The sequence below is a fragment of the Balaenoptera musculus genome, chromosome 11 (genome assembly GCF_009873245.2).
Source record: "Balaenoptera musculus isolate JJ_BM4_2016_0621 chromosome 11, mBalMus1.pri.v3, whole genome shotgun sequence".
In the NCBI taxonomy this organism is placed as follows: Eukaryota; Metazoa; Chordata; class Mammalia; order Artiodactyla; family Balaenopteridae; genus Balaenoptera; species Balaenoptera musculus.
In genome coordinates, this window is record NC_045795.1 from 48322278 (window position 1) to 48337501 (window position 15224).

A 15224-nucleotide genomic window follows, 5' to 3' on the forward strand; every position below is an offset into this window, starting at 1 on the left:
CCTATGAAGAAGGGACCGTCTTAAATCCCCTTTTCAAAAAAAAATTCCTCCCTTACCTCACCTTCAACTCTTAAAGTTTCTTAGTCTCTCAGATTCAATTTCATCAGCAATAAAACAAGTGATTTCTAAAGTTTCTTCTACCTTCAAGTCTGTTTCTGTGATTTGTGAAAGATGAATTAAACTAAAAGCAAATTTATCCTCTAGCACCACCTAGTGGAAAACAATAAGAACTGAACTGTATTAACACATATACACATATACACCCCTAAAGCGCTGCTTTTCTCGATTACCCTAATTAAATTTTTTGAAACACATTCACTTATTGAATACCCTATGTACTAGGCACCATGCTGCTTAGATATTTAATGTCAAGTTTATAGAAAAAAAGTTCAGTTAAATGAGTTTGCTAATGTCACAATTAATAAGCAACACAATCATGAACCAAGTTTTTATGATTCCATGGTTCTGCTTCCTACTCTATAAGGAGATACCCATTATTTATAAAAGCTATCAAATCATTTCAAGTAGAAAGTATATACTGACAATTGTAATTCAGAGCTTCAAGATGCAGATCTTTTCCTGCAAGCACATCTTTTTAAAAGAAGCCTGCTAAGGGCTACTACGGCAACTGGGCTTGCAGGACAGGATGCTGGAAGCTGCTGAAGGAATTGTGCATGTGATCACGGGTGCAAAGCTAGGAAAATCAACTTCAGATGTCAAGTAGGAAAAACAGGTTTTTTTGGCTCTAATGGGAGTTGATAGTAATTTTTATAGTGGGTGTTTCCCCTTTATCAGGCCTGGGGGCTCCAAATCAAGTTCTCACTGTCCAGTTCAGAGGAGTTCACTGGGTAAAGACCAAGGCAGGATGCTATATTATTATTTTTTTTTTTTTTTAATTTAATTTATTTATTTATTTACTTTTGGCTGTGTTGGATCTTCGTTTCCGTGCGAGGGCTTTCTCTAGTTGCGGCAAGCGGGGACCACTCTTCATCGCAATGCGCGGGCCTCTCACTATCGCGGCCTCTCTTATTGCGGAGCACAGGCGCCAGACGCGCAGGCTCAGTAGTTGTGGCTCACGGGCCTAGTTGCTCCGCGGCATGCGGGACCTTCCCAGACCAGGGCTCGAACCCGTGTCCCCTGCATTAGCAGGCAGATTCTCAACCACTGCGCCACCAGGGAAGCCCTGCTATATTATTCTTAATGCCTGTCTCATTCTTAACCAGTGGTCACCTTCAGTAAAGACCACATTACAGACGAGAGACCTGTCAGCTCATCTAAGGACACTTGGGACTCAGGGCAGAGTGCTGGCTGGCAGTCAGGAAGCGTGGGCGGAGCTCCTCTTTCAGGTGGTGGCTGCTCAGAAGAACCTAGGGTGGGGACATAGCTCCTTAGTAGTGCTGGATACTCTGATGGGCAAAATGTTGACCTGAGAAATAATTATCTAAGTGGCTACCTTAGTTTGAAATAAATAGTATATAGAATGTATATAATGGCTATTGAACTCCAGACTATTAAACTTTTCAATTTCTTGTAATAACTATTTTAAACTTTGTGTTTGGATCATTGCTCCCACACTGCTCTGCTTCTCTATCATTCCTTCTTTTTATTCTCAGCATTGTCATGACATTGAAAACATTTATCCAAGCTTTTCTGAATCCAATGTAAAGTTGTCCCTCGGTATCCTATCCATGGGACACTGGTTCTGGGATCCGCAGTGGGTACCAAAATCTGCGTTATGTTCAAGTCCCACAGTTGGCCCTCTGTATCCTCGGGTCAGCATCCATGGATTCAACCAACAATGGATAGCGTAGTCTACAACCTGTGGTGGCCTCGATCCACAGATGTGGAACCCACAGATACTAAAGACCGACTGTATACTTACTGAAAACAATCCTTGTATAAGCAGACCTCCACGGGTCACAACCCCATTGTCCAGGGATCACTGTATTAGTAGACAGACTCTGAGTGAGGACCTGAGAGGCAACTTGTGTTTCAGTGGATGACTTCAGGCTAACCATACTTTAGCAGCTCAGCAGGGTTTTTGTTTTGCTCCCCATCCCCACCCTCCGCTCCGCCAACCCCAATTCTTGCATTCTCAGCTATTTGCTGAAAATTAAAGTTGCTCCAAAAGTATTAGACTTCTGAGAATTAGTGGATGCTGTAAAGTTTTGTTTTAATAATTCTAAAAATCAAGTCTCCTGTCATGTCTAAATTAATCAAATTATTACATTAAATGAAGTGGGAAACTTAAAACCTGAGTTCTCTTTAAACTTTACAGAGAAAAAAATGACTTAAGGAAATTGAAGGAAAGGAAGTCTGAAAGAACAGCTTTAATAAATTAATAAACTAATAAGGTTTTTAAAAATTAGCTTTTAAACAACAAAATCATATAGTTCTGGGATTATGCTAAAAGTATACAGTTATATTTTAGCAAAAATGATTAAAGGGGAAGATAAAGGTGAATTTTCAGATAATGTAACTCTCTAAGTAGTTATAATTTATGTCAACTCTATGATTTAATACTTAGTTATAAATCCTACATATGATGCACACAGCATGCTGAATTTCTCAATTTAATAATTCTGTAATACCATTTGTTTGGCTTTTTGTAGCTCTATTTTGAGATCTCTACATTCTTTCCTCATCAGTTCCAGTTCTTGTTCCAAACCATGGATCTTCAGGTCACAGCTCAACTTTTCCACCTCCCAGTTGGATGAAGGTGGATTTAAATTTCTTATCACTACAAAAAGGATGGACATTAAAATTGTTATTTCTGACTTCTACATTGGTTGCAATTCGAAAAAGATTATGCTAATAAAATGCAGGTTAAAAGAAAAACCAATATAAAACATGAACAATTACTAAGTTTCTGAAAAACAGTAATTACTTTCAAGTATCTATGCTAATAAGAAATCTAGCAATCTTATTTTAGAATGTATTAATCACCCCTATCCCTGATTTTTGGTTTAGGGTAAAGAGCAAATTTGTCAGCCTGAAACTCTAAAATATACAACACATATCAAGCATATGCTGAAATTATAGATGGATGAATAATCTATATACGTCAAGGTTAACAGTGATAAGAATTAATTGAAGTGAGTAAACTGATGCTCACTCAGCTCATCACTCCATCTAGTCCCTTTAGAAAGTATAAAGTTTGACCATCAGGCCTAGAAGATAACTTCCAAACAATTTTATTCATAAACATTCCACTGTACAAACTCAATACCACTGGATACGGACTAACCCTTGACTTGGTTCCTTAGGCTCTGTACAGAGAAAAAGCCCCAATCAGCTGCCATGAGAGATCTCACCTCAACCTCCCATCAAAAGGTCTCTCAGAGGCCTACTCGTCAGCTTGTCTCATCAGAGTGAATGTGCATGGGAGCAGGCTAATACCCACATCCCCCACTCTTAATTTTTCAACATAGCATCTCATCTGCACATTGTAACAACCTTTAGAAATTGGTGGGGGGTGGGGGGGGAAGCAACTGTAACTACTCAATGACAGGGCATCTAACCTAACAGTGGGCAAGAGGCTTTGGAGAGGATGGGGTTCTACTCCTTTCTTCATCTACTTCACTGCAAACTAGCCCTGAATAAAAACCATCAAATTTTCTCTAGGAAAAGTACAATTTATATCCAAGGAAAAGTTAAAAGGAGTTGATATTTTGTAAAAGCAGAGCAGTTAATATAAGCCTAAAAATTAAAAAATAAGTCCTTAGGATACAGATATAGAAAACTGATCATGGATATAACACAGGAATGGAAAAATGTATTAATTGCGTTAGAATAATTATAACAAGTTTAAGTGGCCTACCCTGCTGAGTTTCCACCTCTGTCCTCAGCTGGAGGAGTTCTACTTCTTTAGATTGTAGCTGTTCATTCAATACTTTCAAAGATTCAGAGTTGTCTTTATTCTAGTTAAGTAGGGAAAATGCCAAATTACATTCAATAAAATCTATAGGTTGGTATTATATATTAATTTTCAGGTAGATGTTGAAAAAACTGATTCTAGCCTTTGAAAAGCAAGGTGGGAAATGAACTCAGTTTTTCACTAATCTCTTTTTCTAACTTAGGACATATTATTCACTGGCTTTTTTAAAAAAACAATGATAAACTCTACTAAGTCATGATTTTTCAAAAGAAGTTAGTGGTGTTAGATTTACTTACGACCTAAACATCAAAAAAAAAAAAAAAGAGACCTAAACATCATTACATATTGAGTACTTATTTTGTATAGAAATAACTTACAAATATTCCTATCAAAATTTTCTATTTTTGCCTTGAGCATGCAAATTTTTTACATAATAAGTGTAAATATCTCTCATTTCTAATTTTAACCTCTTGAAGGAGAAAACTCATTTGCAATATACAGATACCATCCTTTTCAAACCAACTTACCATTTTATCCAATTTGCTCTTCAAATTATCTCTGTCAATGCAAACCTCTCGATATGCATGATAGGCCTTATTTACTTGTTCTCGTCCCACAGAACTTGTTTCTTCATCCTTTCGAGCTCCTATAAGCTAATGGTATAAAATTAGAAGACAAAGCTTAAGAGGATATTCTACGTAAGAAAATAAGTCAGTCTTCTATGGCTCCACAACTTACCTTAATTACTGTAATGCAGGGAATAAAGCCTGGACTACAATTAAGTGAACATTTCACTTCCACACAATTAAGCTTTACTGATTAAGTAAAAAGTACAGAACAGATATTTTTAAAACTCTTCTTTCAGGCTTTTACTTAATCAGTACCTTATACTTTGTAGTAACTATTTATAGTATTAATTCGTCATACTAAACACAGTACATCATTCTTTTATAGTGCTTATGTGTTTTCCAAGCCAGCACACAGTATTTAATTTCCATCATCAGAAAAGTATCAAGTTAGTGTGTACTTGACATTTTAAGGAACAGACGTGTTAGTTCAAGTCCTATATTATTCCAGAAGAGAAATTATTAGGATTGTTGGTCACAAAGTACAGAAATATTTCCAATGTTACTTATACCAAATCACATTTTTCTATTGACTTTTAAAATAAACCTAACTACAAGCTCCAAAATGTTACCTTTTGTCACTCTATCCAGTATGTCACAATTTTATTTAATAGTCATTAAGAAAATTCATACGAATACAAAGAAATTGATTATTTTTACAATTGAGTCCTCTTTTCTTACTTCCTCCAAATGAGTGAAACTCTACCAAGTCCTATCCTTAAGTTTTAATAACTAGATCATTTCCTTCCCCCTTTGTGGAAGCTGCTGTCTGTAATGTACCACTACACTGAAGATCTAAGGATCATAAACTATGATCTGAAGAAAAATGAACTTAGTTAAACTTTAAAAATAAGTGGATGCGTGAGGAAGATTTCTCAATAAATGGATGAGTGAGTAAGATTTCCCAATAAGCTAAGCAGATCTGATGATTTATAATTGAATCAGCTACCGTGCTTATGTATTCTATAACAGTTTCTGCATTAAAAGGTGTAAACAGAAAACGTTAATTCATCAGTTAAATGCATTCTTATTACGTGTGTTCAAGAACAAAGGAGAATGTTGAGGTAAAGAAGATGTCAGTCCTGGTAAAATTTCAGTACTGACGAAAACGTTATTAAACATATCAGAACAATGTTCCAGGAACTTCTTCCTTTGACACTTCATTTCCTTTGTTGGTATATAATTTTTTGCACACATTTAAAAATCCTGAATAAAATACATACAGCTATGAAGGTAAGGCAATCTGAAAAAAAGAGGTAAGAAAAATATTTGAACTTTAATCCCTTCATGTTGTTAATCCTATTCTGCAAATATTCACCAAGCACTATGATATGTGAAACACAGTAGGCTAAGTAAAATGCCCAGGGTTTTGAGATTAGCAGTGAGTTATCCTTAGAAATTTGGTACACTCATGGAAGACAGAGCAGCAAAATATTTAAAACTTCAAATGCTTTGAATTATTAAGTCACAAACATAATGAAGGTAAATAGATAAATTACCTTTTCTTCCAAAACTCTTATTCTTTTTTTTAAGAAAGAGTTCTCTTTCTCTGAATCCTTAAGTCGTTTTTTGATGTCTTCATATGCAGTGACAAGGGCAAAATGTGAAGCAACAGATTCATCTCCTGAATATATTGAGACTGGAGTCACTGTATCTCTCCTATGGGCTTTTTCATGATTCAGAATGCAGATATCATCTTCTACCAGTGCATCCATGACAGCTATTTAAAAACATAAAATAGAATGTCTCATTGAATAAATGAGCAGAAAAAAGAAGGTATATTTAGAATAATGTGAATATTGGGGAAATGTTTAAAAACTCCTATTTCTTTTTTATTTTTTATTGAGATACAGTTAATGTATAATACTATGTAAGTTTCAGGTGTACAACACAGTGATTCACAATTTTAAAGGTTATATTCCATTTATAATTATTATAAAGTATTAGCTATATTCCCTGTGCTATACAATTATCCTTGCAGATTATTTATTTTATATAGTAGTTTGTACCTCTTAACCTCCTACCCCTATCTTGCCCCCGCATTCCCTCTCCTCACTAGTAACCACTAGTTTGTTCTCTATACCTGTGAGTCTGTTTCTTTGTTATATTTACTAGTTTATTTTTTAGATTTCACATATAAGTGATACCATACAGTATTTGTCTTTCTCTGTCTGACGTATTTCACTAAGCATAATACCCTCTAAATCCATCCATGTTGTTGCAAATGGCAAAATTTCATTCTTTTTTATGGCTGAGTAGTATTCATTCCATTGTACATATATACCACATCTTTTTTTCTCCATTCATCTGTCAATGGACACTTAGGTTGCTTCCACATCTTGACTATTGTAAATAGTGCTATGAACACTGGGGTGCATGTATCTTTCTGAATTAGTGTTTTTACTTTTTTGGATATATAACCAGGAGTGAACTTGCTGGGTCATATGGTAACTCTATTTTTAGTTTTTTGAGAAACCTTCATACTCTTTTCTACAGTAGCTGCACCAATGGCTTCTTGATGATAGCCATTCTGACAGATGTGAGATGATATCTCATTGTAGTCTGAATTTGCATTTCTGACGATTAATGATGTTGAGCATCTTTTCCTGTGTCTGTTGGCCATCTGTATTTGGAAAAATGTCTATTCAGGTCTTCTGTCCATTTTTTAATCAGGTTGTTTGTTTTTTTGATGTTGAGTTGTATGAGGTGTTTACATATTTTGGATATTAACCCCTTATCGGTCATAACATTTGGAAATATTTTCTCCCATTCAGTAGGTTGTCTTTTCATTTTACGGATTTTTTTCCTTTGCTGTGAAAAAGCTTTTAAGTTTATTTAGGTCTCATTTGTGAATTTCTGCTTTTGTTTCCTTTGCTTTAGGAGATAGATCCAAAAAAAAATACTGTTATGAATTATGTCAAAGAGCGTTCCGACTGTTCTCTTCTTTATGGTTTCAGGTCTTACATTTAAGTCTTTAATCCATTTTGAGTTTATTTTTGTGTATCTTGTTAGAGAATGTTCTAATTTCATTCTTTTACATGAACTGTCCAGTTTTCCCAGCACCAGTTATTGAAGAGACTGTCTTTTCTCCATTGTATATTTTATTTAAAAAAATTTTGTTTTTTACTTAAGTATAGTTGATTTACAATGTTCTGTTAGTTTCAGGTATACAGCACAGTGATTCAGTTTATGTATATATAATATGCACACACACACACACATATATGCCTGTAACGTTTGTTTTGCTTTATTTCAGACAACATGAATACTAAGGGAAGGTTCTGTTTGTTGTTTTCAGGGTCTGGTCTTCCATCATTGTCTATTTGCTTTTCTGATTTTATAACTGAAAGCTTCCCATTGCTCTCAACTAAAGTCAGAGTTTGGCAAGTCCAGTGATTTGTTTATATCTAGGATTATAGGAAAGTTAGGCAAAAATAAATGTGTTTACTACAAATCTGAGTAGTTCAAACCTATGATTCAGTCATTCTTCACCAACACCAATTTAAAAATTTCTAACCATGTAGGACAACTCCTTAAGTTAGATTCTTTGTCAGTTTATGAAGAAAGTCGAAAAATACCCCAATATCCTACAATATCCCCCCAAAGTGGCAGATCCTCATAACCATAATTAACTCCTGCTGCTTCCAGTACAAAACTGCACTTTCTCCTAATGATGGATAAAGAGTAAAGTTTTCTTCCTCTGAAGGGTTTACTTTTTCCTCTCTGGATTCAACTCTGTTCCAAAATAACAGTAAACATCATTCGAATCACATTGCTAGTAGTTGAAATCCTCATATTTCCTTTCCAAAAGGAAAGTATGGCTTATTCCCATACTGCAAACCTCAAGTAGGCATATGTATCTCTATCTAAGACTCTTTCACACACACATTATATCTTAAAAGAAAAACAAGCAGAATAAGAGCACATGGGTAGTTAAGTGATAGGATGCAGTCTAGCTTAAGGAGAAGTAAAATTGTGCCTATCTTAGACATCTGACTTAGAATGTCTTAATATCCAACCAAATGGACAGGATTTATTCAACGGGAATCATTCTTTTTTTCCCTAAAGACAGTTGAAAACCAAACTGCTCTACAGAGTTGAAACAGATGGTGTCCCACAATTTGTGCAGTTTGAGGATCCAAACCTATATGCTCTTGCTTTACACAAAGTTCTAACTAGGTCAGCAGTGCGACTTCCTACTCGTCCATTTTTATCATGAAACAATCATTTACTCAGCAAGGAAAACCCAATGTGGGAGATGGCTGTGCAGTAAAATAATTGTTATGCCATAAAGGGAAGTAATATATTTGAGATAATACAGAATGCTATGAGGATTGAGGGGTGGGGAGGAGGAGGAGTTTTTAAAGAAGGTACCGGGAAAGATCAAATGACTCTTAACCCTGCATTCTTAGGTGAAGAGCGTGGTTATTTTTACCGTACTTTCTGTACTTAAACTTTAACAGTTTGCTAACTTCCAGCAGGGGTAACAAGTTCAAGGGCCTGAAAGAGTATGCGGAAAAAGAATGAGGAGGGGAATGACAAGAGATGAGATTGGAAAAACAGAATGGAGACCAATGGAGATCGTCCTTTACGATAAAGAGACTATAGGATTTGGTCCCTATTCTGTGGAATTTAAGAAAAACCTGGACATGATTCAAGAATGTGAGGAATACTCACACAACAACTATAAAATATATTCGTAATCAAATGAACTACTTAGTATTGTGCTAAGTGTTTTACAAATGTTATCCCCATTAACTCTCATGATTACCCTATGAGGTAGGAAAATCTTATTACACCCATTTCACAGACGGAAAAACTGGGACCCATAAAGGTTATGAAGTTTAACCAAGATCAGCACAAAAACTTGGATTTCAGAGCCTGAACTATTAGTACATTTCCCTCCCCAATGAATCTTTTACACACTAAATTCATCAAGAACTACAAAAGTTAAGAACCTTTTGGAAGGTTTTTAAGTACCTTATATGTAAGGGAGTGTAGTGATTTAACAATGTCACATTTTATAAAGTATGATAACTGGTCATTTTTAGGATAAAATGCATAGTCAGATTGCTTATTTTATATATCTGTTGCCTATTTTATTTATAAATCACCCGAAGTTGCATATGGTCTCTCTCTCTAAATACAAGAAAACATTATTTGCCTAAAAAAGCTTTTTTCAAGTTTTATATCATTATTCTATATACTATAAACATGACTTGGAATGCACTGTCCTAAAAAATTGCTTATCTGTCTTAAAAAGTATATGAGAAATAGCCAAGCACACCAAAGAGAAAATCCACTTGCATCACAGATACACATCAAATTTTGTTTTAATAGTTGTCATTTAAATTTGTTATGAAGTGAAAATGAAAAATTTAATTTCTATCCTTGCAAAAATAAATATAAAATCACATAAGTATCAGAAATATTAATGCTTATCATATTACTCCATACACACCCAACTTCTGGAGATTAAAAGGTGCAGGGCCAGGGAAAATGAGATCTCAGAGAGGTACCAAATAATAGAAGGCAGATATCCCACTGTATTTATTACTATACTGAAAGGAAAACTGCTAGCAAAGTAACAAAATAGGCTATGTGTAACCTTTGGCTTTATTGCTTATGCAAGCATCCTTCCTCAACCTTATTTCTACAGAGACGTAAAGGGAGCTGCAGTAGCCTACCTCACAGTAAAGTAAGATTCAGTTTTATATACTTTGTGATGAAATGCCTCTTCATGGGTATCCAAAGTATCTGGCCCGGAAAATTTGATTTTCTGGATAAACGGCAAAAGCCTAATTGGCTCTTATTATGCTTAAACTAGACCAAGCTAGCTTTAACATTTGCGAAAATTTATACTGTATCTAAACTTACTTACCATAACTTAAATTATCTTAAAATAACAAACCTGTGTTTACTTTAATCTTTAAAAAGTGAGTGCCATTAGCAGAATGTTATTATCAAAGATTAGAATGATCAAAAGATTAGATAGTATTTTAAATAGCCTAGCAGGAATCGATAATATTAATTTTTAAAACTTAACAAATGTCGAAAATATTATCCCAAGACAAGATTAAGTGGGCCTCTCTCAATCATGAAAGTCAATGATAAATGTATCCTACAGGAACATGCAACACAAAAAATGGTCTTTTACAAGAATATTCTAAGAAACTGGAGCTGACCTAGAGCAGTGTTTGCAAAGTGAGGAATGGACAACTGCCTTAGAATGATTTAGAGTTCTCTTCAAAACTACTGACTGCTAGGCTCCAGTGCAGATCTATGCAAATCAGAATGTTGGGGTGAAAAACATCAAACTGAACTGTCAGTAATCAGTCCATGTGACTTTAAGTCCCATTCCAATTTAAGGACCACCACTGTAGTGGAAACAAAGCTAAGTGGATATTACGTGATTTACAGAATCCCGATTATAACTAGTACTCTTAAACATTTGTGGGCATGGTTAGTTCTATGTTATCAGTTGGTAAACATCACCTAACTTTTCTTTTTTTTTTTTTGAACATCTTTATTGGAGTATAATTGCTTTACAACAGTGTCATCACCTAACTTTTGCATGGAGATTTTGTTCTTATTACAGAAAGTTACTTCATAGTTATCATTTCATCTCACCACAATAGTAAAGGAGAGTCAGATATATTTATCTATAGACAAATAAATCTATATATAATCATGAAAACATTTTATATATTTGGCAATTAGATTTTGTTTCTTTTCAGAGGTTTACATAAGAGAAGTACAAATTAAAAGAGAATTAGAAAGGACTGAGGTGAAAGATGTTGACAATTGCTGAGAACAATGAAATTCCCAAGAACGATTAAAAGTTGTTGTGATCACCCAATTCCAGTGTGGGGGAGGAGGCATTTCCACACCATCAGCAAGCAATGCTCTGGACACCAGCTGGGTGCCCTACAATTCAACTCAATTCTGACACTATCTACCTAGAGATGGCATGGGATTCCACACGTAAAGGGCTCAGTCCCACAAGACTTCCCTCTACTTCAGAAGCCAATAGCAAGCCCAGGTTGCTACCTGTACTTCTGAGGGACCAGCTGCAAACTGGAGGTTCCAATGATTCCCTCCAATTCAGGATGCCGATCACCAAATCCAGGTTGTTACCTGTACTTCTGATCAACTGGCTGTAAATCAGAGGTTCCCACAACCTTCTTGAATTTGATTAATTTGCTAGAGCAGCTTAGAGAACCAAAGAAACCCATTTACTCACTTGATCACTGTTTATTACGAAGGATATTAAAGGGTATGAATCAACAGCCACATGTAGAGATACACAGGGCCAGGTGCTGAACAAAGGAGCTTCTGGCCTCCTGGAGTTTGGGGCCAGCATAGTGGCATGTGGAAATGTTCTGGTTCACCAACCTGGAAGCTCTCTAAACCCTCTCCACTTTGGGTTTTTATGGAGGCCTCATTACATAGGCATGATTGATTAAATCACTGGCAACTGATTCAACATATCTCACCCCCCACCCTCCATCCCCCAGGTCAATGGGACTGAAAGTTCTAATCCTCTAATCATCTGGTGAGTTCCCCTGGCAACCAGCCCCCATCCTGCAGTGCTTTCCAAAAGTCAACTCATTAACATAAATCCAGTCAAGGTGGAAAGTCTCTTGTTGTAAGTAACAAGATATCCATTTATGTCACCTTGACGGCTCTGAAAAGGTGTCAGAAACTGAGGACAATAGACCAAATATTATGGCAAAAGATGCTCCCATGGCTTTTATCCCTCAGGTAATTCCAAGGGTTTGGGGAGCTGTGAGCCAAGGAACCACAGATGAAGACCAAATGTATATGAAAAATATATTTTGGTCAGCTAAGTGACCACATATGTTTTCTTACAAATCACAATATCACAATATTAATGGAGAAAGATGGTCACAATCTGCCAGATGAGGTGGGTAGAAAAGAGAAATAGCAGTTGCTGAAGGCTAGGGAAAAGATGTAAAAAGAAGAAGAAAAAACTTCAAACATTATTAATCAGAATTCATCTTAGGAGACCTTAAATTTCAGTCTTTTCTACAATCAACATTGAGAGGACCCTCAGTTGAGGTATGCTATACATACTGGTGTGTGAGAGACTAGAAGACATAGAATTATTTTCTGACACCAGATTAGTCTTTTTTCTAGGAAAAAAATGATTATCCTGTTGTATTTAATCATCTTAATATTTCCTATTTATTGCTCACTAAACATGACAGGTACTAGTGCTTCTGCATAGTAGGGGAGAATTCACCCCCCCCCCCAAAATATGTCTCTTTGGTTATATTCTAAGAAACAAGAGAGGTGGCGAAAAACTGCGAAGACCAAGTAGGAGTTACCGTTTTGTAAGAAACATTCACATTTATAAGGGAAATATCCATCTGTAAGGGTGTTTCCCTCTCTCTTCCAGAAAGCGGAGGATGACCAAATGTCTAGAAACTCTTGTAACAACCTTATCCTTGTTTACTGTGCTTATTCTAGGAACCTCACATAACTGACTCTTCCCTACCCTTAACATTCCCTTTTGTCTTTAGCTGAGGAGAGCTTTGACCATTTTGGCAAGTTACTCAGTTCTCCAGGGTCTCTCCCATGTATATGTATTAGTAAACTTCTGTTTCATTTTCTCCTGTTAACCTACCCTCATATCAATTTAATTCTTAGACCAGCCAAAGGAACCTGGAAGATGATAAGATAAACTTCATATTTTATGGCAAGACAAGAAAAATTTAAACATAAAAGTTTTCTCTACCCCTTTGGACCTCCTCCCTCCCCTTTAGTGTGTGTTGTGCATCCGCATTAACCAGACCTCCTTAGGAGATAACTTCCTTCTTAATCTTGTAAGGGGCCACGATGACTCCATGACCCACTACTCACTTTGTACTGGCAGATCTGGATTGTATAAACTGTCAATAACACATCATTTAGAGTATAACCCTTTGTCTCAAAAACATGTAACTGTGCTTTGACCTCTAATGGGTGGAGCAGTCCTCAGAGCATTCTAAAAGACTGTCTCCCAGTACAATCACCAGGTTGGCTCAAATAATATTTCCCATTTCTTCCTTAGATAAACTATTGATTAATCTTTCTGTTGACATGCATGTCTTACCACCAGAGGACACCTGGCGTCTACTGTGAACCTGTGCTCAGTACCAGCATGGGCTCATTAAGCCCCACCAACTCAGATGTTCTGGTGAGTTCTGATATTCAGATCTCATTACTTTTAAGTGATGATCCTAAACATTTTATTCAGGCTGTTTTTACTTAAGACTTGGAGTCTTAAAGGTAACCAGTGCATTTCCTAGGCAGGGGACCTAAGGGGATCTGGGCTGGGCAGGAGGCCCAGGGAAACATAGATGGCTGGGTTTTTGTTAGATTTAAATTTTAAAAAACAAGTCAATATATGGTCTGAACAAAACTTTTGCTAGTGAAATGAGAAACTGAATTAATTCAGGTCTGAAGAACAAGGGACATCTGCTCCTTCCAGCCACAAGGTATTCTCAAGTGACTGAGAACCTAGTGGAAGTATCTGAGGATCAACCCTCGTGATGTCGCAGTCCTACATGGGAACCCACTACAACCATTAAATACTGCTCTTCCAGAGGCACACACTAGAAAGACTGATTGTCTTGTGCTCTTGATGCTGAAAACTCGGCCTCCTGTGCACCAGTGCCAAATCAAATCTCGGAGACAGTGTTTTGGGTGAAGTAGAAGAGAATAGCTTTATTGCTTTGCCAGGCAAAGGGGGACAAAGCAGGCTCCTGCCCCAAAAAACTGTGTGTCCTGACCTGGGAGGATATGATGAGTTTTATAGCAATGGTTCAAGGGTGGGGTTGCTGATAAGATCAGGGTGTGCGCAGGGCCTGCACTCCTCTAATCTGGTCTCAGGTAATCTGCTTAATGAGCTTCTCTGGTTCCTTTCATGTAGTCTCAGGTGGTCTTTCTCTGGTATGAAGAATGCTGACATCTTAAAGAGCTTAAAGACATTGTTCTGTGTATCCCCTGAGGTGGAACCAGGACCCTGCCCCAAGGCTGCACAATTCTTTCTTGGCTGCTCCTCCCTTGTCTCTGCATCCCCTCCCTTCCTGGATTAGTAACTGTTCGAATCTGCCCTTTGGAACTCAGGGAGAGTCATGGAGGCTGGAGTTAAGAAACAGGGTACAGGAAGGCTTCTGTGCCCAGGAGCCCCACAGTGTCCTGCTCAGTTTCACTCTGAGCACTCTCAGAGGCTTTACTGGGGGAGGGAGAAACCGAGACACGCAGAAGAGTAGAACTAATCCAAGAGTAACTCTTCAGGGAGCGAGACAGAAGCAGCACACATCCCATCCACCTTTCTATCCTCAGAAAGTTGTTCAGAGGATATCTCATATCTGAATTAGACTACCAAATTCATAATGGGAAACTGTGCCTTAAAGGCCAAACAGCTCCTAGACAGACTGCCACCTACGGGGATGCCAGCTGGGTTTATGTATGCTTGCAAGTGCTTACTTAATTGAGAATTAAAGGATATCCTGCCCTGAAACAGCCAAGATGGGGCTCTTTTTTGGCTTTCCAAAACTGATTTTTGCATGCACAGTTAGAGAACGCCAGCAGAAGCTAAGTTCTTACCCTGTCAGTCAGTCTCCTGGAACACTGCCTACAGGGTCTACTGGAAACAAGAGTGGTAAGAGTTTTTCCCGTTTCTAAAATTAGATTAGCATGAGAAAATATTT

The 15224-nt window shown here is 36.9% G+C and overlaps 1 protein-coding gene across 1 annotated transcript in view; it reads right to left on the reverse strand.

Annotated features, from left to right (window-relative positions):
- Positions 1–15224, reverse strand: part of AZI2 (5-azacytidine induced 2) — a 34620-nt gene that overhangs the window by 11469 nt on the left and 7927 nt on the right. The window contains exons 2-5 of the mRNA XM_036868945.1: positions 6003–6223; positions 4405–4530; positions 3821–3920; positions 2592–2740 (exon numbers count right to left, since the gene is read on the reverse strand). Coding sequence (XP_036724840.1) covers positions 2592–2740; positions 3821–3920; positions 4405–4530; positions 6003–6218 — 591 coding nt within the window. The 5' untranslated portion in view covers positions 6219–6223. The remainder of the gene's footprint in view (positions 1–2591; positions 2741–3820; positions 3921–4404; positions 4531–6002; positions 6224–15224) is intronic.